The 27,007-nt window shown below is 37.7% G+C and overlaps 1 protein-coding gene across 2 annotated transcripts in view; it reads left to right on the top strand.

Moving 5' to 3' along the window:
- The window catches only part of GABRG3 (gamma-aminobutyric acid type A receptor subunit gamma3), a 644,601-nt gene extending 618,086 nt beyond the window's left edge, over window positions 1–26,515 (top strand). Inside the window, exons 6-10 of one of the 2 annotated variants that reach the window (XM_079915154.1) lie at window positions 1,372–1,509; window positions 10,652–10,804; window positions 20,287–20,483; window positions 20,754–20,813; window positions 25,981–26,515. In XM_079915154.1, coding sequence (XP_079771280.1) covers window positions 1,372–1,509; window positions 10,652–10,804; window positions 20,287–20,483; window positions 20,754–20,813; window positions 25,981–26,262 — 830 coding nt within the window. In that variant the 3' untranslated portion in view covers window positions 26,263–26,515. Of the gene's footprint in view, window positions 1–1,371; window positions 1,510–10,651; window positions 10,805–20,286; window positions 20,484–20,753; window positions 20,832–25,980 lie in introns of both variants that reach the window. The other variant, XM_079915153.1, reaches the window with a different exon arrangement.
- The last annotated feature ends 492 nt before the right edge of the window (window positions 26,516–27,007 follow it).

Genomic DNA, 27,007 nt, shown 5'->3' with positions numbered 1-27,007 from the left:
ATAAAAAAGAATTATAGCATAAAGTACCTTTTATAATTTGATAGTTTAATGAGGAGATAAATCTATTGAGACAGTGGCTAATGGCCAAGTAAAATGTTTGGTTACTTCAGGCTGAGTCTAATGCCTTGATGTCAACTTTGTCCAGTTAGGGGAGAGCAAGTAAGTATCCTTGCAATGTTGACAATAATTTCACAGAGTAATCCACAGTTAGAAAGCAGGAAGCGTACTTGTATTCTATTACATCAGAGAGTTCCGGGGAGTTTAACGTTGCGGTCCCAAGTGCTGTTCAGAAAGGGAATCCAGGAGTTGAAAAACAAGCATCGGGCCAATCACTGGCTTGGGCTTAGGGAGCCAAAAGAACCCTGCTAACTACCAGTAGGAGTAGGGGAGAACCCTTATCCAAGACACCCAGCTCTGGGCATGTTGCCCACACTGAGCCTAGAACACCAAAATATCTTGCTTTTCTAGAGTAACTAACAAGTTGGATAATAGTCTCAGGAAAATGTCAAACTGATCAGAACTGGAGACTAAAAGAGCATAACAGAGTAAGTTGACCTCTCAAATCCTTATTGTCTTTCTTAAAGTTATTATGCTAAATGAAATAAGTCAGAGAGAGAAAGACAAATACTGCATGAATGATATCACAAGTGCAGAATTTAAAAATACAACAAACTAGTGAATAGAACAAGAGAAGCAGACATAGATTAGAGAACACATTAGTGGTTACCAGTGGGGAGAAGGAAATGAGGGCAATAGAAGTTAGGGAATCAAAACGTGTAAACTGTTTTGTATAAGTTACAAGGATATATTGTACAGCACAGGAAATATAGCCAGTATCTTATAACTATAAATGTAGTTTATAACCTTTAAAAAATTGTGACCCATTATACTGTACACATGACATATTGTACAACTACACTTCAATAATAAAAAAATAAATATGTTGGAAATAATAAAAGCTATTTATAATAAAAGTTTATAATGAAAAAAGTAAAATCACCTTTCTTGAGATCTGGACAAAGTTCAGGAAAAAGGTGGAAGGTCTGGTGAGTGTGGGCCAGGTTGTTAGATCCTGGTGTTTAGGAGCTAGTGAGACTCTGACCAGTACTTTCATGTGCATTCTTTGAACGTCATCTATAATCAAGCCTTCCACAGTGAAAGATATGTGTTGTGTCCATACAGATGATGGAAACACTTGTGGCTTGGAATATCTTGCTGATTGTGAAGATCTGCAGTAGAAACCTTCTGGGTTAGGTGGCCTTTGCCCATGGACTAAAATTTCAGCTCCTATTAAATGATCAGCATTATAATTTCGACATTAATGCTTTACAAACCTACATCTTTCAAGTGTTATTTTTTCTGCATTTTCAGATGGCTACCCCAAAGAAGAAATGATTTATAGATGGAGAAAAAATTCGGTTGAGGCAGCTGATCAGAAATCCTGGCGGCTTTATCAGTTTGACTTCATGGGCCTCAGAAACACCACAGAAATTGTGAAAACATCTGCAGGTAGTAGTTAACTTACAGAAGTGTAGTTCTCAAAACCAAATCCGACTTTTTCCCACTGATGACTTAGGCATACCTTTCCCTTTCATGCAGATTTCTTCCTGTGTATGTTTAAAATAATTATATTCGGATCAGCATGATTCTTAAATGACATTTGAGGCAAAACAGCTGATTCAAAGCTCAAAAATATTTAGTATTTTAACTGGGATTGGGAAAAGGGTGACAAGATTATCTTATATTTTTAAATTGAGACTATGTTGACATTATGTCTATAAACCTAAGATTCTGATCCCTGACCGGATTTATATAAACCAATTTCCTAAGTGTGAGAGTTCTACAAGTTCTACAACTAGATACAGAGACATGCTTTATTAATGTCTTTAAATACATTTTTTTTTTTGTTTTATGGCTTTTGTTTGTTTTTTTGGTAATTTCCACAATAGGAATCTATGGTCCACTATTTTGCAGTTAGTTTTTTTCTGACAGGTCTTGGGGATTAGATTGGTCTCAAGTCGGCTTTTCTGCTGATCTAGTTATTTGTTAATATGAATCATTTATTGGCTTTTAAAACTCAATAATTTGTTTCATATGACTATGTTAAGTGTAAATTTTAATAATTAGTGTAACTATCTTTAAAGAACAGTCTAAATTCTTGATATAATTCTAAATAGAGAACTATAGTTGCCCCTTGATATCCATGGTGAGTCATTCCAGGTAAAGATATCAAAATCCCAGTTGCTCAAGTTTATTACATAAAATGGCATAGTATTTGCATTTAACTTACATCTTCCTGTATACTTTAAATCATCTCTAAATTACTTATAATACCTAATACAAAGTAAATGCTAAACAGTTGTAAATAGAATATGAATGCTATGTAAATTGTTGACCCTTGAACAACACAGTTTAAACTGCACATGTTCACTTATATTTGGATTTCCTTGTAGTAAGTACTATACAGTACCACACAATCCCAGTTTGTTGAATCCCCATATGCAGAACTGCAGATGCGAAGGAATCAGAGAAACATATATACTGAAGAGCACGTATATATGGAGCTTCAACTGAATGGAGGGTTGGTGCCCCTAACTCCTGTTGCTCAAGGCTCAATTGTCCTTTTCCGTGCAAGGCAAATTCAAGTTTGCTTTTTTTAACTTTCTGGAAAAAATATTTTTCAAATATTTTCGATCCACGGTTGTTTGAATCTGGGCTTGTGAAACTCATGGCTGTGCTACATTTACACAGGGAGAAAGGTTTTAAACACTGATCAGCAGAGAAAAGAAAACTTCACAAATGTCACAATAGTAAAGGTGAGAAATAACGTTTATGTTTAAATATTAAATATTGATAAGGTTAAAAGAATGGAAGATCATAATTATATAAATATACTTTGGAAACTACATAAAGGAACATGTTTGGGGTAAGTTTTTACCAAAATAGTCACTTAAATTAATAATGTAATTACATTCCTGGAGAATTTGAAATAAACTAGCAGACTTTTGGGGTGTAAGGCTGAGCAAAAGAGGGTAACCAAACTGGGTGATCTAACATTTAAATGTCAAACATTGATACTGATATTCCTTTTCCGTTGTAAGCAAGATGATGTTAAACAAAAGGAAAGGTGAAGGCAGGTTGAACACAACTTGTTTTAAAATTAACCCTAAGAGAAAGGGAAGTGGCAAATGGAGGGCCTGGTGGAGTTGAGGTAGTAGCCGGAGTAATTTTTATGCTACTTAGGGTTAAGAAAAGTATGAAAAACATTCACTGGAGCAAGGAGCTTTCAGTCTCACTAGAAAAACATGATGAACATAAAAGATTAATGAGTAAACTAGGAACGGATGCAGCAACATAATAAACATTACGTTGGGCTCAACTGCCGGGAAGACAGAAGAAATTAGGAGAGTTTTTTTTAATTTTTTAACTTTTGGTTGTGTTGAGTCTTCCTTGCTGTGCATGGACTTTCCTTAGGGGTGGAGAGTAGGGACTATTTATATTGGTGTGCAGGCTTCTCAATGTAGTGGCTTCTCTTGTTGCAGAGCAAATGGGTAAATGGGAGTTTTTTCTTAATTTCACTTTCAGATATTTCATCATTAGTGTATAGGAATACAAGAGATTTCTGTGAACTAATTTTGTATCCTGCTACTTGACCAAACTCATTAACTCAGTACTTTTCTGGTACCATCTTTCGGATTCTCTATGTATAGTATCATGTCATCTGCAAACAGTGAGAAGTTTGCCTCTTCTTTTCCGATTTGAATTGCTTTTATTCTTTTTCTTCTCCAATTGCTGTGGCGAAAACTTCCAGAGCTATATTAAATAATAGTGATGATACTGGGCAACATTGTTTTGTTCCTTAACTTAGTGGAAATGGTTTCAGTTTTTCACCACTGAGGTCGATGTTGGCTGTGGGTTTGTCATATATGGCCTTTACTATGTTGAGGAACGTTCCCTCTAAGCCTACTTTTTGGAGGTTTTTTTTTTTTTTATCATAAATGGGTGTGGAATTATTTGAAAGCTTTCTCTCCAACTATAGAGATGATCATATGGTTTTTCTCCATTTTGTTAATAAATATGGTGTTTCGTATTGATTACTTTACATATATTGAAGATTCCTTGCATTCCTGCAATAAACTCCACTTGATCATGATGTATGATCTTTTTAATGTGCTGTTGGATTCTGTTTGCTAGTATTTTGTTGAGGATTTTTGCAACTACGTTCATCAGTGGTATTGGCCTGTAGGTTTCTTTGTGACATCTTTGGTTTTTGTATCAGGGTGATGGTGGCCTCGTAGAATGAGTTTAGGTGTGTTTCTCTCTCTGCAATATTTTGGAAGAGTTTGAGAAGGATAGGCACGTCTCTAAATGTTTCATAGAATTCAACTGTAAAGCCAACTGGTCCTGGGATTTTGTTTGTTGGAAGGTTTTTAATCAGTTTCAATTTCAGTGCTTGTGATTGGTCTATTCATATTTTCTATTTCTGCCTTGTTAAGTCTCTGAATGTTGTACCTTTCTAAGAATTTGTCCATTTCTTCCAGGTCGTCCTTTTCATTGGCATATAGTTGCTTGTAGTAATCGCTCATGATCCTTTGAATTTCTGCAATGTCGGTTGTTATTTCTTTTTCATTTCTAATTGTATTTACTAGCGTCCTCCCTATTTTTCTTCATGAGTATGGCTAATGGTTTATCAATTTTGTTTATCTTTTCAAAGAACCAGCTTTTAGTTTTATTGATCTTTGCTATCATTTCCTTCATTTCTTTTTCATTTATTTCTGATGAGGTCTTTATGATTTCTTTCCTTCTGCTAACTGTGGAGATTTTTTGTTCTCCTTTCTCTAATTGCTTTCGGTGCAAGGTTAGGTTGTTTATTTGAGATGTTTCCTGTTTCTTATGGTAGGATTGTATTGCTATAAACTTCCTTCTTAGAACTTATTTTGCTGCATCCGGTAAGTTCTGGGTCGTCTTGTTTTCATTGTGATTTGTTTCTATGTGCTTTTTGATTTCCTCTTAGATTTCTTCAGTTATTTCTTGGTTATTGTGTAGTGTTTTGTTTAGCTTCCATGAGTTTGTATTTTTTACAGATTTTTGCCTGTAACTTATATCTAGTCTCAGAGCGTTGTGGTCAGAAAAGATACTTGATACGATTTCACTTTTCTTAAATATACCACGGCTTGATTTGTGACCCAAGATACAATCTATCCTGGAGAATGATCCATGAGTACTTGAGAAGAATGTGTATTCTGTTGTTTTTTAATGGAATGTCCTAAAATTATCAATTAAGTCCATCTTGTTTAATATATCTATTAAAGCTTCTGTTTCCTTTTTTATTTTCATTTGACTGATCTGTCCTTTGGTGAAAGTGGGGTGTTAAAATCCCCTATTATGTTTGTTACTGTCGATTTCCCCTTTTGTGGCTGTTAGTATTTACCTTATATATTGAGGTGCTCTTATGTTAGGTACATAAATATTTACAATTGTTATAGATTCTTGGATCGAACCCTTGATCATTATGTAGTGTTTGTCTTAAAGTCTATTTTGTCTGACATGAGAATTTCCTCTCCAACTTCCTTTTGATTTCCATTTGCATGGAATATCTTTTTCCATCCCCTCTCTTTCATTCTTTAGTATTCCTAGGTCTGAAGTGGGTCCTTTGTTGATAGCATACATATGGGTCTTGTTTTTCTATCCATTCTGCCTTTCTGTGTCTTTTGGTTGGAACATTTAATCCATTTACATTTAAGGTAATTATCGATATGTATGTTCCTCATACCATTTTCTTAATTGTTTGGGTTTTTTATAGTAGTTCTTTCCCTCCACTTGTGTTTCCTGCCTAGAGACATTTCTTAGCAATTGTTGTAAAGTTGTTTTGGTGGTGCTGAATTCTCTTAGCTTTTGCTTGTCTATAAAGGTTTTCCTCTGGCAAATCTGAATGAGATCCTTGCTGGGTAATCTTGGTTGTAGATTTTCCCTTGTCATCACCTTAAATATGTCTTGCCAGTCTTTTCTTGTAGAGTTTCTGCTGAGAGATCAGCTGTTAATCTTAAGGGGATACCTTTGTGTGTTTTTCATTGTTTCTCCCTTGCTGCTTTTAAAGTTTTTTCTTTAATTTTTGATAGTGTGATTAATATGTGTCTTGGCATGTTTCTCCTTGGATTTATCCTGAATGGGACGTTCTGTGCTCCTGGACTTAACTATTTCCTTTCCCATATTAAGGAAGTTTTCAACTGTAATCCCTTCAAATATTTTCTAACTTTCTTTATCTTTTCTTTTTCTGTGACCCCTATAATTCGAATGCTGGTGCATTTAATGCCCCAGAAGTCTCTGAGACTGTCCTCAATTCTTTTCATTCTTTTTTCTTTATTATGATTTGTGGTATTTACACTGTTTTATCTTGAAGGTGACTGATCCGTGTTTCTGCCTCAGTTATTTTGCTGTTGATCCCTTCTAGAGAATTTTAAATTTCATTTATTGTGTTGTTCATCACAGTTTGCTTTTTGGTTCTTCTATTTCCTTGTTAAACAGTTCGTGTATTTTCTCCATTTTATTTACAAGATTTTGGATCATCTTTACTATCATTATTCTGAATTATTTTTCAGGTAGACTGCCTGTTTCCTCTTCATCTGTTACATCTTGTGGCTTTTGTCTTTGCTTCTTCACCTGCTGTGTGTTTCTCTGTCTACTCATTTTGCTTAACTTACTGTGTTTGGGGTCTCCTTTTCACAGGCTGCAGGTTGCTAGTTCCTGCTGTTTTTGGTGTCTGTCCCCAGTGGTGAAGTTTGGTTCAGTGGGTTGTGTAGACTTCCTGGTGGAGGTGATAGTGACTGTGTTCTGGTGAATGAGGCAGGATCTTGTTTTTCTGGTTGGCTGGTCTGCCCTGGTGGTTTGTTTTGTGGTGTCCATGGTATTATTATGGTTATAGACAGCCTCTCTGCTAGTCGATGGTGTTGTGTTCCTGTATTGCTAGTTGTTTAGTATGGGGTGTCCAGCACTGTAGCTTTCTGGTCGTTGAGTGTAGCTGGGTCTTTGTGTTGAGGTGGAGATCTGTAGGAGATTTTCACTGTTTTTTTTTTACATTGAGCTTTGGAGGTCTCTTGTGGGCCAGTGTCCTGAACTTGGCTCTCCCACCTCAGTCGCACAGCCCTGATGCCTGGCTGGAGCACCAAGAGCCTGTCATCCACACAGTTCAGAATAAAATTGAGAAAAAAGAAAGAAGAAAGAAAAAGGTAAAATAAAAAATTATTTTATAAATGTTTTAAGTAATAAAAAAAGAAAAAAAAGAACAAACACACTAAAAATCAGGTCCACCATGATAACTAGTGCTAAAAACTATACAAAAACAAAAAACAGACAGAACTCTTGGATAAATGTTAAAAGCAAAGTTATACCGACTGAATGACACACAGAAGCCTCCACATACGTACTCACAAAAGAGAATAAAAAAAAAAATATATATATATATATATATAAAATCTTTGCTCGCAAAGTCCACCTTGTCAAATTGGGATGATACGTTGTCTATTCAGGTACTCCACAGGTACACGGTACATCAAGTTGGTTGTGGATATTTAATCCACTCTGCATGGAGGTCGCCTGAGGGCAGGCATCTGTACTTCGCTCAGATAGGGCAGGGTTTAAGTAGCAGCTGATTCGGGGGCTCTGATTCACTCAACCCGGGTGGCGGGAGAGGTACAGAAAGCGGAGCGAGCCTGCAACGGCAGAAGCCAGCATGACATTGCAACAGCCTGAGGTGCGCCGTGTGTTCTTCAGGGGAAGTGGTCCCTGTATTACAGGACCCTGGCAGTGGTGGGCTGCATAGGCTCCTGGGACAAGAGGTGTGGAGAGTGACTTGTGCTTCCACACAAGCTTCTTGGTGGCTACAGCACCAGCCTTAGCATCTCATTCCCGTCTCTGAGGTGTGCGTTAATAGCCGTGGCTTGAGCCCATCCCTGGATCTCCTTTAAGCGGCACTCCTAATCCCCTCTCTTTGCACACCAGGAAACAGAAGCAAAAAAAACGATTCTTCAGCAGCTCCAGACATTTTCCCGGACTCCTTCCTGGCCAGCAGTGTTGCATTAGCTCCCTTCAGGCTGTGTTCATGCAGCCAACCCAAACCTTTCCCTGGGATCTGACCGAAGCCTGAAACTCAGCTCGCACCCCCACCCATTCTGGTGAGTGTGCAGACAAGCCTCTCAGGCTGGTGAGAACTGGTCGTCACTGATCCTCTGTGTGGGAATCTCTCTGCTTTGCCCTCTGAACCCCTGATGCTGCACTCTCCTCCCTGGCTACGAGCCTTCCGCCTTCCGCTACCCACAGTCTCCGCCCGTGAAGGGGCTTCCTAGGGTGTGGAAACCTTTCCTCTTTCACAGCTCCTTCTCACTGGTGCAGGTTTCATCCCTACTCTTTTGTCTCTATTTTTCCTTATTTCTTTTGCCGTAGCCAATTTGGGATGAGTAGCATATTGGCTTTTCGTTGGTCTTCCTGTAGGGGCCAGTGAAGCCGGAAATCACAATTCTTCCTGCCCCCGCTTCTCCAAGTAGAAGCTGGAAAATAGGAACGAGGGGGTTCTCTGGAACCAGTTTCTGTGGTGTGTCCCAGAACCTCACCAAGAGCCAGGACTTCCCCTGGTGGTGCAATAGTTAAGAATCCTCCTGCCAATGCAGGAGACACGGGTTTGAGCCCTGGTCAAGGAAGATTCCACATGCAACTAGAGAAAGCATCCGTGCAGCAATGAAGACCCAACACAGCCAAAAATAAGAAAGAAAGAAAGAATGAAAGAGGAAGAAAGAACAAAGAAAAACAAAGAATGAAAGAAAGAAGAAAGAAAGAAAAAAGAAGTTATTTTAAAATAATCTGGCTTCAAAATGTGTCCTTGACTGTCCCTTCCTACTTTCACACCTGACAGTGGGACGTTCAGGCAGACCTCTGAGTTAGGCAAAGGGGTATTCTGAACCCAAGATTTGGGGTACCTGTTCACCTCAGGTTAGGCCAAAGAGGATGTATTTGCTAAAATGAATTATGTGCCTACTCTGGAGTTGTCCTACTGTTTATCTTAGGAAATGACAATGGTGGTTGAAGAAATTATTCAACTCTTTGTATATTCCACTTGGGTGTGTTCATAACAGTTAGGGTGATTTATTAGGTTTTGCTTTTCTGTCTACTGTTTTCTGTAAATTCATAAACATTTAAATATCACACATAATTCAATAAAATTTCCCAAGGAAATGATGTAACTTGACTTTCATATTACTTAGAAAACTATATTTGTGGGTTTTATTTATTGCTTCAGGTTAATCATTCGGATTCCTTTATACTGGAATTTGCTAAAATATTTAAATGTTTCTTGGAAAAATGATCTCAATAATTGATGTTCTATCAGCCATCCTGAATATTGCTAAAACAGAACACCACATTCCTCAATAAATATTCTAATTTAATGAGAAGTATAATTTTATACTGGCTTAATATGGTCTCCCTATCAATATTTTTAAGTAAAATGGGACTTTCATGGTAATCTTTTCATTAAACAATTACCAGTTGATTGCTTACCAAGTAACATTGATAAACAAGACATATATTCTATAACCCAACTAATTTATTGTTCTTAAGACAACATTGTTTTTATAGGTAATTATAGAAATAACTTTATTGCAGTTGTTAGGAACAGATAAGGAACGCTTCCTGGCAGGCTAAATGATTTCTAAGCTGCGCTTCAAAATTGACTTGTAACTATCTGGATGCAAGTGATGGGAAAAGAAAAGCATCTTAGGCAGTAGGCAAGGGATGCAGCAGCAATTGAGGAAGGATCTTGGCAAATCAGAGGACCTGGGGAGACCAGGAATGCAAAGAATATAGGTGCAAGGGGCATTTCATGCAGAATGGTGTAGACTGTTGGGGACGGAGTAATTCCCCATCATCCCACCCTTGAGTTCTTGTGGCTGGACTAATTGTAAAATTGACACGGGACAAGGTTTTTTTATACAGGCTTCTTTGTGATAAGGAAGTCCTACCTCTAGATGCGGGGAGTGCCCCTTTCACATGAGAGATTTTTTTTTCTGCTTTCAGATACAGAGAGGAGAGTCAGAGTGTCCCTCTTATGTTGGCATTTCTTAAGTAACTTTAATTCAAAATAATCAATATGCTATTTAGACACATTTTGGGGTGGCTTACCCTGGGTCACAACTAGACCATAATAAAGTTTTGAAAATTTACAGTGGTAGCAAGATGCAATTCATACTAAAAAATAGAAATATAAATTTGTTACAGGAGTTTAGATTTGAAAGTTTATGTGTACATCTGTTACTGTTAAGAAAGCAAAATGAAAATAGATTTACTTGAGGGTTGATTTGTTATCCTTGATTTTAAGCATGCAACATACAGCTGAACATTAGATAATGATCTCCTGTGGAATAAATGTGGATATCTATCACTTCTAATTAATACATATCTTTTTGTGCCTTTTACAGTAAAATGCCTCACAGGACCACGGATATGATAAAAATTAAGAGCCCCAGAATTTTGACTCCCCAGTTTGATGAATGTTGTACTTGAATATATTTATCCGTTATTCATTTAACAAAATGTTTTAATAATTTATTTCTTTGAATTATTTTAACACAAGAAAGTTAATTTTGACAATGTTTTATTACAGGTGATTATGTTGTCATGACTATATATTTTGAATTGAGTAGAAGAATGGGATACTTCACTATTCAAACATACATTCCTTGTATACTGACTGTGGTTTTATCCTGGGTATCATTTTGGATCAAAAAAGATGCTACACCAGCAAGAACAGCATTAGGTGAGTTTCAAAAATCTTTGCTACCATTTTGTTTAACATAGAAGTATTCATAAAAATATTTTCAATAAAAAGCCTAGCTCAAATATAACTGATCTAATTTGAAGGCTACTTCATTCATGCTTGTTTTTAGGTAGATAATTTAGACTGTTCTTCCTGACTGTAGAATTCCATGTGTGCCACTTAAAATTTGAGGTTAAACTTTCTATCTATATTATTTTACCTATCTATAACCTAAAAATTCTTCTCATGAATTTTTTTCTGGCAACCAAAGTCCTCTTAAGAAAACATTAAATTTCGGTGGTTTTAAGATTGTGATTGTGCAACATGTTGTATATGTTTTTTTTAATGATAGGAATTTTGCCTTTCCATATTTTATTAACACAGGCAATGTAGCATATAAAGGTTCCCCTCAAATTTCTTTCAGAAAAAAGGGAACTGCTTAAATTTTAAAATATTTACAGTCTACTATATTACATTGAACATTTTCTGGTGGCTTTTAAAAATCATTTAACAACAAAGTACTTTTTGAACAAAATTAGCCTTTAGTATCCTCTGCCAATATTAGTTTTGCATGCTGAACAGAAAATACATGAAAGAATTAGTAAATCAGCTGGCAAAAGCATAACACAAATTTTGTAACTTTTCTTGAGGTTATGACCTTACAATTACATATTAGGGTGTCATAGTGAGCATGCCTTCAATAAGTAGCTCACAACTTGAGACTATGAAAGTCCTTTCAAAGTGTGGCCATTGTAGGGGCTTCCCTGGTGGCACAGGTGGTTGAGAGTCCACCTGCCGATGCAGGGGACGTGGGTTTGTGCTCTGGTCCAGGAAGATCTCATATTCCGTGGAGCGGCAGGGCCCGTGAGCCGTGGCCGCTGGGCCTGTGTGTCCGGAGCCTGTGCTCCGCAAAGGGAGAGGCCACAACAGTGAGAAACCCGCGTACAGAAAAAAAAAAAAATAGTGTCACCATTGTAGTATTAAGAGGATAAATATACCAGAAATACACAGTGTTTGCCATTAATAGAGTTACAGACCAGAAGAGTGGAGAAATGTCATTAACACCAGGATATATGGTTGACACCAGAATGGTTGTGCCTACTTTAGATAAAGCTTAAATCATTCTATGACAAGATCAAAAGCACCAGCATTAAATCAATTATAAGAAAGCATTCAACATTCTTTTAAAAAAAATAACTGTCAATGCTCTTTATGAGGTATCATCTACAATATTGTGTATACAGTAAAAAATTAATAGACTTTCTAAGAATTAAGTAAATGTGACTCTTGATCAAAGAAAAAAGTCAACATCAAAATGCAACTCTGGGAAGAGAGACGGAAGATGGTGGAAGAGTAACATGCAGAGATAACATTCCTGCCCAGAGATACAACAGAAATACATCTACATGTGGAACTGTTCATATAGAACACCCACTGAACGCTGGCAGAAGACCTCAGACCTCCCAAAAGGCAAGAAAGTCCCCACGTACCTGGGTAGGGCAAAAGAAAAAAGAATAAACAGAGCCAAAAGAATAAGGACGGGACCTGCACCAGTGGGAGGGAGCCTTGAAGGAGGAAAGGTTTCCACACACTAGAAGCCCCTTTGCGGGTGGAGACTGCAGGTGGCAGCGGGGGATAGCTTCGGAGCCGCAGAGGAGAGCACAGCAACAGGGGTGCAGAGGGCAAAGCAGAGAGATTCCCGCACAGAGGATCGGTGCCGACCGGCACTTACCAGCCCGAGAGGCTTTTCTGCTCAACCGCCAGGGCTGGCGGGGCTGGGAACTGAGGCTCGGGCTTCAGTCGGAGGGCAGGGAGAGAGGACTGGTGGCGTGAACACAGCATGAGGAGGTTACTGCACTACGGCTAGCCGGGAGGGAGTCCAGGGAAAAGTCTGGACCTGCCGAAGAGGCAAGAGACTTTTTCTTCCCTCTTTGTTTCCTGGTGCGTGAGGAGAGGGGATTAAGAACTCCGCTTAAAGGAGCTCCAGAGATGGGCAAGAGATGCTCAGGCTGCTGCTGCCACCACTAAGAAAACTGTGCGAGCATCTGTCACTCTCCACACCTCCCGTCCCTGGAGGCTGTGCAGCCCTCCTCTGCCAGGGTCCCGGGATCCAGGAACAACTTCCCCGGGAGAACGCACAGGTCACCTCAGGCTGGTGCAACGTCACGCCAGCCCCTGCCACCGCAAGATCGCCCCGCACTCCGTAACCCCTCCATCCCCCCGGCCTGAGTGAGTAAAGCCCCCTAATCAGCGGCTCCTTTAACCCGTCCTATCTGAGCAAAGAACAGGTCCTCCAGCGACCTACAAGCAGAGGCGGGGCCAAATCCAAAGCCGAAACACGGGAGCTGTGCAAACAAAAGAAAGGGAAATCTCTCCCAGCAGCCTCAGAAGCAGCGGAATAATCTCCAACATCAACTGTGCAACTGTGGAATACCTGAATAGAGAACGAATCATCCCAAATTGAGGAGGTGGACTTTGAGAGCAAGATTTACTGTTTTTTCCCTTTTCCTCTTTTGGTCACGTGTAGCTGGATGTTTTTGTGTGAAATTTTGTCTGTATAGCTTTCTTTTCACCATTTGTCCTAGGGTTCTATGCGTCAGGTTTTTTGTTTTGTTTTTTATTTTTAAAAAAAATTTTCTTAATAATTATTTTTTAATAACTATTTTATTTTACGTTACTTTATTTTCTTTCCTTTTATCCTCTTTCTTTCTTTCTTCCTTTTTTTCCTCTTTCTTTCTTTTGTCTCCCTTCTATTCTGAGCCGTGTGGATGAAAGGCTCTTGGTGCTGCAGCCAGGAGTCAGTGCTGTGCCTCTGAGGTGGGAGAGCCCACTTCAGGACACTGGTCCACAAGAGACCTCCCAGCTCCACATAATATCACATGGCGAAAATCTCCCAGAGATATCTATCTCAACACCAGCACCCAGCTTCACTCAACGACCAGCAAGCTACACTGCTGGACACCCTATGTCAAACAACTAGCAAGATAGGAACACAACCCCACCCATTAGCAGAGAGGCCGCCTAAAATCGTAAGTCCACACACATCTCAAAACACACCACAAAATGTGGACCTGCCCACCAGGAAGACAAGATCCAGCCTCATCCACCAGAACACAGGCACCACTCCCCTCCACCAGTAAGCCTACACAATCCACTGGACCAACTTTAGCTACTGGGGACAGATATCAAAAAGAATGGGAACTATGAACCTGCCTCCAGCAAAACGGAGACCCCAAACACAGTGAGATAAGCAAAATGAGAAGACAGAAAAATACACAGCAGATGAAGGAGAAAGATAAAATCCCACTACACCTAACAAATGAAGAGGAAATAGGCAGTCTACTTGAAAAGGAATTTATAATAATGATAGTAAAGATGATCATAAATCTTGGAAATAGGATAGAAAAAGAAATGCAAGAATCATTTAACAAGGACCTAGAAGAACTAAAGAGAAAACAAGCAACGATGAAGAACACAATAATTGAAATTAAAAATACTCTAGAAGAGATCAATAGCAGAAAAATTGTGGCAGAAGAACGGAAAAGTGACCTGGAAGATAACGTAGTGGAAATAACTACTGCAGAGCAGAATAAAGTGAAAGAAAAGAACTGAGGACAGTCTCAGAGACCTCTGGGACAACATTAAACAAACCGATATTCAAATTGTAGGTGTTCCAGAAGAAGAAGAGAAAAAGAAAGGAACTGAGAAAATATTTGAAGAGATTATAGTTGAAAACTTCCCTAATATGGGAAAGGAAATAGTTAATCAGGTCCAGGAAGCACAGAGTCCCATACAGGATAAATCCAAGGAAAAACACGCCAAAACACATAGTAATCAAACTGTCAAAATTAAATACAAAGAAAACATATTAAAAGCAGCAAGGGGAAGACAAATAACACACAAGGGAATCCCCATAAGGTTAACAGCTGACCTTTCAGCAGAAACTCTGCAAGCCAGAAGGGACTGGCAGGACATATTTAAAGTGATGAAGGAGAAAATCCTACAACCAAGATTACCCAGCAAGGATATCATTCAGATTTGAGGGAGAAATTAAAACATTTACACACAAGCAAAAACTGAGTTCAAAACCACCAAACAAGCTTTACAACAAATGCTAAAGAATCTTCTCTAGGCAAGAAACAAAAGGCAAGGAAAAGACCTACAATAACAAACACAAAACAATTAAGAAATAAGAATAGGAACATACATATCGATAATACATATTGATAATTACCTTATTTATATGGTTTAAATGCTCCCACCAAAAGACACAGAGTGGCTGAATGGATACAAAAACAAACCCATGTATATGCTGTCTACAGGAGAACCCTAACAGACCTAGAGACATGCTAGTGGAAACCAAAAGAAAGCTGGAGTAACAATTCTCATATCAGACAAAATAGACTTTATAATAAAGACTATTAGAAGAGACGAAGACGGACACTACATAATGATCAAGGGATCGATCCAAGAAGAAGATATTACAATTGTAAATATTTATGTACCCAAATTAGGAGCACCTAAACACATAAGGCAAATACTAACAGTCATAAAAGGGGAAATCAACAGTAACACATTCATAGTAGGGGACTTTAACACCCTACTTTCACCAAAGGACCGATCATCCAAAAAGAAAATAAATAAGGAAACACAAGCTTTAAATGATACATTAAACAAGATGGATTTGATATTTATAGGACATTCGATCAAACACAACAGAATATACATTTTTCTGAATTGCTCATGGAACATTCTCCAGGATAGATCATATCTGGGGTCACAAATCAAGCCTTGGTAAATTTAAGAAAATTGAAGTGGTATCAATTATCTTTTCTGACCACAACGCCATAAGACTAGCTATCAATTACAGGAAAAGATCTGTAAAAAATACAAACACATGGAGGCTAAATAATACACTACTTAATAACGAGGTGATCACTGAAGAAATCTAAGAGGAAATAAAAAAATACCTAGAAACAAATGAAAATAGAGACAAAACGAACCAAAACCAATGGGATGCAGCAAAAGCAGTTCTAAGTGGGAAATTTATAGCAATAGAATCCTAATTTAAGAAACAGGAAACATCTCGAATAAACAACCTAATTTTTTTTTTCATTTAGGCAAGGCTTTCTTTTATTTTTTTTAACATGTTTATTGGGCTATAATTGCTTTACAATGGTGTGTTAGTTTCTGCTTTATAACAAAGTGAGTCAGTTGTACATATACGTATGTAGCCATATCTCTTCCTTTTTGCGTCTCCCTCCCTCTCACCCTCCCTATCCCACCCCTCCAAGCTGTCACCAAGCACTGAGCTGATCTCCCTGTGCTATTCGGCTGCTTCCCACTAGTTATCTATCTTACGTTTGGTAGTGTATATACGTCCATGCCTCTCTCTCGCTTTGTTACATCTCACCCTTCCCCCTCCCCATATCCTCAAGGCCGTTCTCAAGTAGGTCTGTGTCTTTATTCCTGTCTTACCCCTATGTTCTTCACATTTTTTCCCCTTAAATTCCATATATCTGTGTTAGCATACGGTACTTGTCTTTCTCTTTCTGACTTACTTCACTCTGTATGACAGACTCTAGGTCTAGCCACCTCATTACAAATAGCTCAATTTCGTTTCTTTTTATAGCTGAGTAATATTCCATTGCATTCCATTGTGTGGCACATCTTTATCCATCGACAATGGACACTTAGGTTGTTTCCATCTCCTGGCTATTGTAAATAGAGCTGCAGCGAACATTTTGGTACATGATCTTTTTGAATTATGGTTTTCTCAGGGTATATGCCCAGTAGTGGGATTCCTGGGTCATATGGCAGTTCTATTTGTAGTTTTTTAAGGAACCTCCATACTGTTCTCCATGGTGCCTGTACCAATTCACATTCCCACCAGCAGTACAGAGTGTTCCATTTTCTCCACACCCCCTCCAGCAGTTATTGTTTCTAGATTTTTTGATGATGGCCATTCTGATTGGTGTGAGATGATATCTCATTTTAGTTTTGATTTGCATTTCTCTAATGATTAATGATGTTGAGCATTCTTTCATGTGTTTGTAGGCAACCTGTATATCTTCTTTGGAGAAATGTCTATTTAGGTCTTCTGCCCATTTTTGGATTGGGTTGTTTGGTTTTTTTTTTTTTTGTTATTGAGCTGCATGAGCTGCTTGTAAATATTGGAAATTAATCCTTTGTCAGTTGCTTCATTGACAAATATTTTCTCCCATTCTGAGGGATGTCTTTTGGTCTTGTTTATGGTTTCCTTTGCTGTGGAAAAGCTTTGAAGTTTCATTAGGTCCCATTTATTTTTGTTTTTATTTCCATTTCTCTAGGAGGTGGGTCAAAAAGGATCTTGCTGTGACTTAGTCTTAGAGTCTTCTGTGTATGTTTTCCTCTAAGAGTTTGAAAGTTTCTGGCCGTACATTTAGGTCTTTAATCCATTTTGAGCTTATTTTTCTGCATGCTGTTAGGGAGTGATCTAATCTCATACTTCTACATGTACCTGTCCAGTTTTCCCAGCACCACTTATTGAAGAAGTTAAACAACCTAATCTTGCACCTAAAGCAATTAGAAAAAGAAGAACAAAAGAACCCCAAAGTTAGCAGAAGGAAAGAAATCATAAAGATCAGATGAGAAATACATGAAAAAGAAATGAAGATAACGATAGCAAAGATCAATAAAACTAAAACCTGGTTATTTGCGAAGATAAAACTTACAAACCATTAGCCAAACTCATCAAGCAAAAAAGGGAAATGACTCAAATCAATAGAATTATAAACGAAAATGGAGAAGTAAAAACTGACACTGCAGAAATACAAAAGATGAAAGATTACTACAAACAACTCTACGCCAATAAAATAGACAACCTGGAAGAAATGAACAAATTCTTAGAGTTGCACACCCTGCAAACGCTGAATCAGGAAGAAATAGAAAATATTAACAGAACAACCACAGGCACTGACATTGAAACTTTGATTAAAAATCTTCCAACAAACCAGATGGCTTCACAGGCACTTTGAAACATTTAGAGAGGAGCTGACACCTATCCTTGTCAAATTCTTCCAAAATATAGCAGAGGGTGGAACACTCCCAGACTCATTCTACGAAGCCACCTGATACCAAAAGCAGACAAGGACGTCACAAAGAAAGAAAACTGCAGGCCAAACGTAAAATACACTCCCAAACGTACACTACAAAACATAAAATAGATAGCTAGTGGGAAGCAGCCGCATAGCACAGGGAGATTAGCTCTGTGCTTTATGATTACCTAGAGTGGTAGGATAAAGAGGGTGGGAGGGAGCGAGACGCAAGAGGGAAGATACATGGGAACATATGTATAAGTGGTTCACTTTGTTATAAAGCAGAAACTAACACACCATTGTAAAGCAATTACACTCCAATAAAGATGTAAAAAAAATGCAACTCTGATGTTGAATCAACAGATAGGACATTTGATCAAACACAACAGAATATACATTTTTCTGAATTGCTCATGGAACATTCTCCAAGATAGATCATATCTTGGGTCACAAATCAAGCCTTGGTAAATTTAAGAAAATTGAAATTGTATCAAGTATCTTTTCTGACCACAACGCTATGAGATTAAATATCAATTACAGGAAACTATCTGTAAAAGCATGTATGATTACAAATATTCAAGGATTTAAAATAAAATAATGAATTACCAGATGACCAGATGGATAATAGCTGATGTAGTATATTAAAAAAGAAATTCTAGAGTTAAATGTATAATAGTCGAATTGAAAAAAAATCACTAGATGAGCTTAAGAGCAGATTGAAAAATGGCAGGGGAAAAAAGTCATGTATAATTGAAAACCATCATATAAAATTTAACTAATCAGAAGAAAAGAGGGAATCAAAATATTTAAAATGAACAGAGCCTCAGTGATCTTTGAGACAGTATGAAGATGTATAACATAACTGCACCTGGTGTTCCAAAACATGAGAAAAAAGTTTTGAAGAAGTTAGGTAAAAATACCCAATTTTACTGAAAAATACCTACTTATAAATTCTGTAGAGATGACATGGTCAACACTTTTTTAAAAAATTAAATTGGACATATATTTATTGTGAAATCTTCTTTCATAAAAATACCTGTCAACAGTGTAGACTTTTCAAATTTACAAATCATTTTTACAAAAAGTTTCACAACTTGCTCACCTACAACATGGAGAGCCTGGCATCCTATTTTCACTGAGTTGATTAAAGAAACTCATTTTAAACAAGGTAACTTTATATGACCAAATGTTGAAAAGCCAAGAGCAAGGCTGAAGCCGTTGACTTCTAGTTCATTATCTTGTACACCTACTCAAGCTGTTTATGCTGTGCTGTTTGATTTATTCTACAACTGGCCTTTGTTGATTGCCAGGCCAGATATGCACTAAACTGTAGCTGGGATGCAAACTGCAAACCTGGTATCTGATGTGTGTGCATCTGTCACGTATACCTGATCCCTGATTAGTACTTCTGGGCAGGTATTTTATAGTACTCCCTTTAAATCACAGAGGTGGAGTGTTAAAATATCTATTCTTGTGAGTCTGTTGTCTATGTCACTAGCCTGCCTGTCTGACAGCTCTTGCATGTTCTAATATCCTGCAGGCTCATCATTTCACATGATAATCATCCAGTTATTTCACTCTTCATTTTAGTAAACTCCATTTCCTTTTCTTGTTTTTCTTTCATCACATGTATGATCCTTTCCTAATTTTTTCCACAGTCTTTGATTAAATCTTTAGTGTTAGCCGACATATATGAAATAGATTGAATCGAGTGTGATTAGTTAACTAATTAATCAAAGAATCAATACACTTATGCAAAGCACTTATTGAAAAGCCTAGAATGCTAGGCACAATATTAGGTAATAGGCTAGCAAGATGAGCAAGATACAGTTTTTCTCTTAATGATCACAGAGTCAGTTCAGGGAGACATACTGCAAAGACATATGCAATTCTCTGTGAGAAGCAGAAGAGTAAGGTACATCATAGAAGGTACAGGAATAGTGAAACTACATATTATCAGATCTGCCTGGGGTACTACGAAGCCGTTTGCCTCAGAAAGAGTGCTGAGTCTTCAAGAAAAAGAGTTTACAAGTTGCATAGAGAAGGAGAAGACAAAAAGTGGTTTATCTGGGCAGAAAAAAGTGTGAGATGACGAACTGACGGAAAGTACAGGGGACTGAAAACTGTATTTTCATTAAAAATATTTTTAAGAGGCAAAATGTCAAACAGTACGAAAATAACTGTATAAACTGGAAGATATTAACTTAATTCAGGTATTTTAATGTTAATGTGAAGACTATAATAAAACATTTTATGGAACTGTTGCTTACAAAATTAAACAATTACAATTAAATGTATTCTATTTATGCAATGTCAAGAAGCAGTCACATAAAAATAAAACACTGTGTCGCAATGGAGGGATTCTGTGTGACCCCTTTCACAACTTGGTATGTGTTCCCTGTGCAGGCATAACCACAGTGCTGACCATGACCACACTCAGCACCATAGCCAGGAAATCCTTGCCTCGTGTTTCCTATGTGACAGCCATGGACCTCTTCGTGACCGTTTGCTTCTTATTTGTCTTTGCTGCTTTGATGGAGTATGCTACCCTCAACTACTATTCAAGTTGTAGAAAACCAGCTAGCACTAAGAAAAAGACATCGGTGAGTTCCAGTAGCAAAGATTTTCTGGGAGGATAGGTAAATGATTCTTATTCATAGGATCTTATATAATGATATAAATAGTTGAAGAAGTCTTTAAAAATACAACACAGGTATTCCAAAGATATGAATGTGACATTCAAGCACTCTTCAGCTTCACCTACCAGTGGCGTGGACTGATGTGATCATACTTTAAAGATTACTCTTTACCTGTGTTTTGTGATGCAGATTTCCATAGTAGTTTTCTAAATACTTTTTCTGATTTCCTTGTAGTTACTATATCCAGATTCCTCAAGATGGATTCATGAACGCTTAAGTCTACAAGCCCCCTCCGTACGTATAGCACTGCAAGTGCAAATATTTCTGAGAACTCTGGATAAACTACAATAGAAAGATATTATTGTTTACATATGCACTTATTGGAGGCCAATGAATAATGCATGTACTCCCTTCAAAAATGTACTTAATTCTTTAAAATATGTCCAATTAAGAAAATTTGGAAAATAAAGGGAAAAAAATCACTCCTTCTACCCACCCCCCCGGGTAAAAGTGTATACCATATATATTCCTGTAACTCAAAAATAATTATAAATACATTTCTGGGTCAAAATATTAATTTATAGGATCATCTTAATAATTGTATCATATGTTCATGATTGATGCACAATCTTGGCTGGACAAAGGGCTAATCCACACTTTTTCACTTTTAAACATATTTTTATCATTACAGTTCTGTACATACTTGTAACTATTAGTCTAAATTCTTAGACGCAGAATTGGCTACGCCAAAGATTGCACAAGTTTTGCCAAAATGCATTCCACCAGTACATGTATCAACTCATTTATCCTCACAACACCCATTCTACTGAAAGGACGCCGAGATGTTGAAAACATAAGGCCTCTTAAATATTGAGTAAGGTTTCACAATTTAAAGAAAAATTGTTATATTTAATTATTAATGTGCTTGAATATTGATTGTATGGATTAATGTAAGAATTTATTGAAAAATTAAAAAATATGTCTTTAAATCATTGATGTGCGCTACCGCTTTTATCATATAACAATTTTTACGTATATTTCTATTCCTTTATACATGTGAACTCAGAAATTGACAATAATTTATGCCCAAGCATACAGCACAATTGGTTTTCTAACTGCTGATCAGCACCGTATGTTCAGTGCATTTCAGACAATTTTCATCAGCATTTCTTCAAGTGTGTATCATTGTAGTTCTGACAGAAGGTAAGGCCATTTTTACACAGTGAACATATAGTTCTGGCCATCAAATGCTGCCAAATAACAACGCATTGAAAAGTAAGGTGAATGGGTGGGAGCGGGGGATGCTGAATAACAGAAAAATATCAGAACGAATAGCCTGAGGCCGGAGAGCACATTATATCTTCCTCCACTCTCAGTCTTCACACGGCCAGAGTGCTCGGAGTGGAGAAAGAAATATTGACATCAGTGGTGTAGAAATGATACTGTCAAAAGAAAGAATAACTAGAAGCTAGAAGAATTTATTTTTCTTAAGCAGGAAAGTGTAATGACCCTGAAGAAAGTCATAGAAAAACAATTCACAGACAGAAAAAGTTCCAGACTATGTGCAAAGACGCAGTCAGAGAAAACTTCAACAGAAGTTCAGAAGAAAGAGGAAGGGGGAGTTAGCTGACAATATCTTCAACTCTATTCTGAAAGATCCACATGTTAGTTTAGTTGACGGGCCACTACCTCCGAAAAGGAAAAGCAGAGATGAGCAACCTCTCTGCGATGAGGGTCAGCAGCAGGCTCCACTGATGACCACACATTGCTTTGGGGAAAATTGTCCAAATAAATGTGCCACGATTTCCCACCCCATAGTATGCAAGGCTAGTCCACTCTGGGTGTGCAGTAGTACCTGCTGCCAAGAAACAGCGTTCTGAGAAAGTCACATTGCTGCAATATACAAACAGGCGAAACAGGAGTGAGTCGGGAAGGAACCTAGCTGCACTGAAGATGACCTTGGAGACTCCTTAATTAAAATATCTATTTTATTTTCCTCTAATAATTTTATAGTGTCAAGCTTTATATTTAAATCTATAATCGATTTTGAGTTTATTTTTGTGTATGGTGTTAACAAGTGTTCTAATTTCATTCTTTTACTTGTAGCTGTCTAGTTTTCTCAGCACCACCTATTGAAGAGGCTGTCTTTTCTCCATTGTATATTCTTACCTCCATTATCAAAGATAAGGTGACCTCGTGGGCGTCAGTTCATCTTTGAGCTTTCTATCCTGTTCCAATTTATCTAGTTTTGTTTTTGTGCCAGTAACATACTGTCTTAATTAGCGTAGCTTTATAGTATGTCTGAAGTCAGGGACGCTGATTCCTCCAGCTCCTTTTGTTTCTCAGGATTGCTTTGGCTATTCGTAGTCTTTTGTGTTGCGATACAAATTGTGAATTTTAAAATACTAGTTCTGTGAAAAATGCCATGGATAGTTTGATAGGGATTGCATTGAACCTGTAGATTGCTTTGGGTAGTACATTTTCACATTGTTCATTCTTCCAACATAAGAACATGATATATATCTCTCCATCTGTTTGTATCGTCTTTAATTTCTTTCAACAGTGTCAAAGATTTCGGCATACAGATCTTTTGTCTCCTCAGGAAAGTTTATTCCTAGAAATTTTATTCTTTTTGTTGCAGTGGTAAATGGGAATGTTTCCTCAATTTCTCTTTCAGATTTTTCGTCGTTAGTGTGTAGGAATTCAAGCGATTTTTGTGCTATTTTACCAAATTCAATGATTAGCTCTAGCAGTTTTCTGGTAGCATCTTTAGGGTACTCCAGGTGTTGTATCATGTCTTCTGCAAACAGTGACAGTTTTACCGCTTGTTTTCGATTGCGATTCCGTTTATTTCTTTTTCTCCAATTGCCGTGGCTAAAACTTCCAAAATGCTGTTGAATAATAACAGTAGGAGTAGGCAGATTTTTTCCCGATGTTAGTGGAAATGCTTTTAGTTTTTCACCATTGAGGATGATGTGGGTTTGTCTGTGGGTTTGTCATATATGGACTTTATTATGTTGAGGTAGGTTCCTTCTACGTCTACTTTCTGGAGAGTCTTTTCATTATGGAGAGTTTTGAATTATGTCAAAAGCTTTGAAAACTCTATTACAGAAATCACAGAAATATCCTTTCTGACCAACCACCTAGAGAAATGGAAATAAAAACCCAAGTAAACAAGTGGAACCTAATGAAGCTTAAAAGCTTTTGCCTAGCAAATTATATATATATGAAAAAAAACCCTCAAATGAAGCAACTGATAAAGGATTAATCTCCAAAATGCAGCTCATGCAGCGTAATTTCAAAAAACAATCCAAAAATGGGCAGAAGACCTAAATAGACATTTCTCCAAAGAGGATATACAGAGTGCTAACAAACTCATGAAAGGATGATAAACATCACTAATCATTAGAGAAATGCAAATCAAAACTACAAGTTTTCACCTCACACCAGTCAGAATGGACATCACACAAAAAACTACAAATAAATGCTGCGAAGGTGAAAAGTGAACACTTTTGCACTCTTGGTGGGAAAGTAAATTGATACGGCAACTAAGAAGAACAGTATGGAGGGTCCTTTAAAACCAAAACAGTACTACCATATGATGCTGCAATCCCACTACTGGGCATATACCTTGAGAAAACCATAATTCAAAATAGAGACATGGACGTCAATATTCATTGCAGCACTATTTATAATAGCCAGGTCATGGAAGTAAGCTAAGTGTCCATCGACAGATGAATGGATAAAGAAGATATGACAGTATGTACAATGGATTAGTCATAAAGTGAAACTTAATAGTCATTTGTAGTGAGATGGCTGGACCCACAGTCTGTCATACAGAGTGAAGTAAGTCATAAAGAGAGAAAAACATACCGTATGCTAACACATATATGTGGAATCAAAAAACGTTCTGATGAACCTAGTGGCAGGACAAGAATAAAGACGCAGACCTAGAGAATAGGCTTGAGTACACGAGGAGGAACAAGGGTAATCTGGGACAAAGTGAGAGAGTAACATTGACATATATACACTACCAATTGTAAAATAGACAGCTAGTGGGAAGCAGCCACATAGCACAGGGAGATCAGCTCGGTGTTGTGTGACCACCTCGAGAGGTGGGATAGGGAGTGTGATAGGCAATTTTGTCCCAGATATCTTATAGTTTTTAGCCTGGGACCTTCATGAGCACCCTTTGACTCTCTAGTGAGCTCTTTCCCTGCAGAGGCCTCTGATGTCCATTTTGATAAGCTCCTTCTGTTGGGCTCGCCTGCCTGTAATTGCTGAGCTTCTCTGTGTGACCCTACACAGGTACAAAGTGTTGAAGAAATATGATGAAAATCTGGCTGAACACTGTCAAAATTCATGTGCTATTTTCAATAAAGGCAGATCTTTTCCAACTGGAGTTTGTTAGAAAAATACTAATACTTCAGACAGACACAGGAATCTGTTTTTTTAGCAAACCTTCAGGTGATATTTACACCCTCTCAGGGAGAGGGAGGATATGTATCTACATTATAACCTAACTTAGAGCAAAATTTTCATTTCTGCCCATTGCCTAGAATTGTTGATGAAAGTAGACAGCTGTACCATTATGCTCCTGTCTGGCTATTGGCTTGTGCACAGTAGGACGAGGACATCTTGATTAAGGTCGGTCCTCATACACAATCACTTCCCAATTAAAAAGATGTCCCCAAAGGCTACCAGTAGTAATACCGAATGCTCTACATCTCTACCTGCTTCTCTGTGGTTTGACTCCACAGAGCTACAAATATATTTAATCAAACTATTCTCATTTATGTGTGACTGTAAATTGTCCTGTCTCCTTATCTGCTCCATACTGACTTCCAACATCAGGAGGAGAGCTTGTGAAGTAGAAAATATAACATTCCAATTGTACACAGATTTTGGCTATCTATAGATGACAAGCAATGTCTGGTATCCACACATTGAAAACTCATTTTTCACCTGAATTGCATGGAACAAGAAGATTCTCTCATCATCCTTATGTACTTTTAAAAATACTGTTTGATAATTTAAAAAAAAGAACTTTACTTCTCCACACTTTATTATATGTATTTTTTAACATTTGCGGAATTTTATATGTGTGTGTGTGTGTGTGTGTGTGTGTGTGTGTGTGTGTGTGTGTGTGTGTGTATACTCCAAATCAGAAGAGAAGTAGGCAGAACAGGGACTTGAAATTGCAAATACACATTTGAAAATAGGCTTATTCTCCCTTATCAGTAACCCAAGAAATACAAGATTTGCAAACGTCACTGTAGTTTTTCATGCATTAAATTTGCAAAGACTGAACTTTTCAGAGCAGGAATGAGGGTGGGCATAGGGCATGGCACAGTCCTCTTTATTTATTGAACAGGCATAAACTGTACTTATTTCTTGATACACCTTGGGCTGATCTTGATTCATCTCATGTTGATATTTGTGTTTTTCTTGTTGCCAGCAGAACTATTCTCTCCTTGATATGAGTCCACCACCACCGGCAATGGTTACCCTAAACAATTCCGTGTACTGGCAGGAATTTGAAGACACCTGTGTCTATGAGTGTCTGGATGGGAAAGACTGTCAGAGCTTCTTCTGCTGCTATGAAGAATGCAAATCAGGATCTTGGAGAAAAGGGCGTATTCACATAGACATCTTGGAACTAGACTCATATTCTCGGGTTTTTTTCCCTACATCGTTCCTGCTTTTCAACTTGGTCTATTGGGTGGGATATCTGTATCTCTAAATTTTCCTCCTGGTGAAAAATAAAGAGTGTTAGGTTTCCTTCTAAACTTTGGCCCTACCCAGACCAATAGTGATCAATTGGAGTAGCAAGGAAAGATACTACTCAGTTTATCTGAAATTATGTAATACCTTTGAGCAGCGTAGGAGTATGTGGCAAATATTTCTATTATGTATTTCAGGCTCACACAAACATGCGAGCACACAAACAGGTTAATTGAGTTTTAAAGTGATATTCTTGTTAATTCTTACTGAATCTGTAAGTGGAGATATATTTTTCTGGATATTGGAAGCAGCTGCGAATTTTCCTTGTGAAGAAATCTGTGAAACCTACAAGCAAATATCTGAGAAGCTCTTAGGCCCGGCCCCTTTCTGTATCTTTTCTTTGCAACCGTTGGCAGCACCGGTGTCCATGTATGCGAAGTCACTGCTGGCCAAGATACACTCTACTGATCTCAGCGCCCAGGCAATCTGAGTTCAAGTGTGAACTGCAGTGAGTTACCACCCAGTTTCCTCTCTCTGTGGCCTCTTTGCTCTGGCACCATCTTCACTGGTTGGCATTCTTTAATAACTTCACCCTAGGCTTGGGAAGGATGTATATGCATTATCCACAAGTTTTCAGTTGAGAAAAAAATGAATTTTCAAAATTCTCATGTAGCTAAAGTCAAATATGTTTATCTTTGAACACCAGTAGTTCAACATTTTACCTTGAGTTGTGTTTTACTAGACGAAGGTGAACCCCACAGTAT

The sequence above is a fragment of the Stenella coeruleoalba genome (assembly GCF_951394435.1).
Source record: "Stenella coeruleoalba genome assembly, chromosome: 2".
Taxonomy (NCBI): domain Eukaryota; kingdom Metazoa; phylum Chordata; class Mammalia; order Artiodactyla; family Delphinidae; genus Stenella; species Stenella coeruleoalba.
This window is presented reverse-complemented; position numbering and strand designations above follow the sequence as displayed.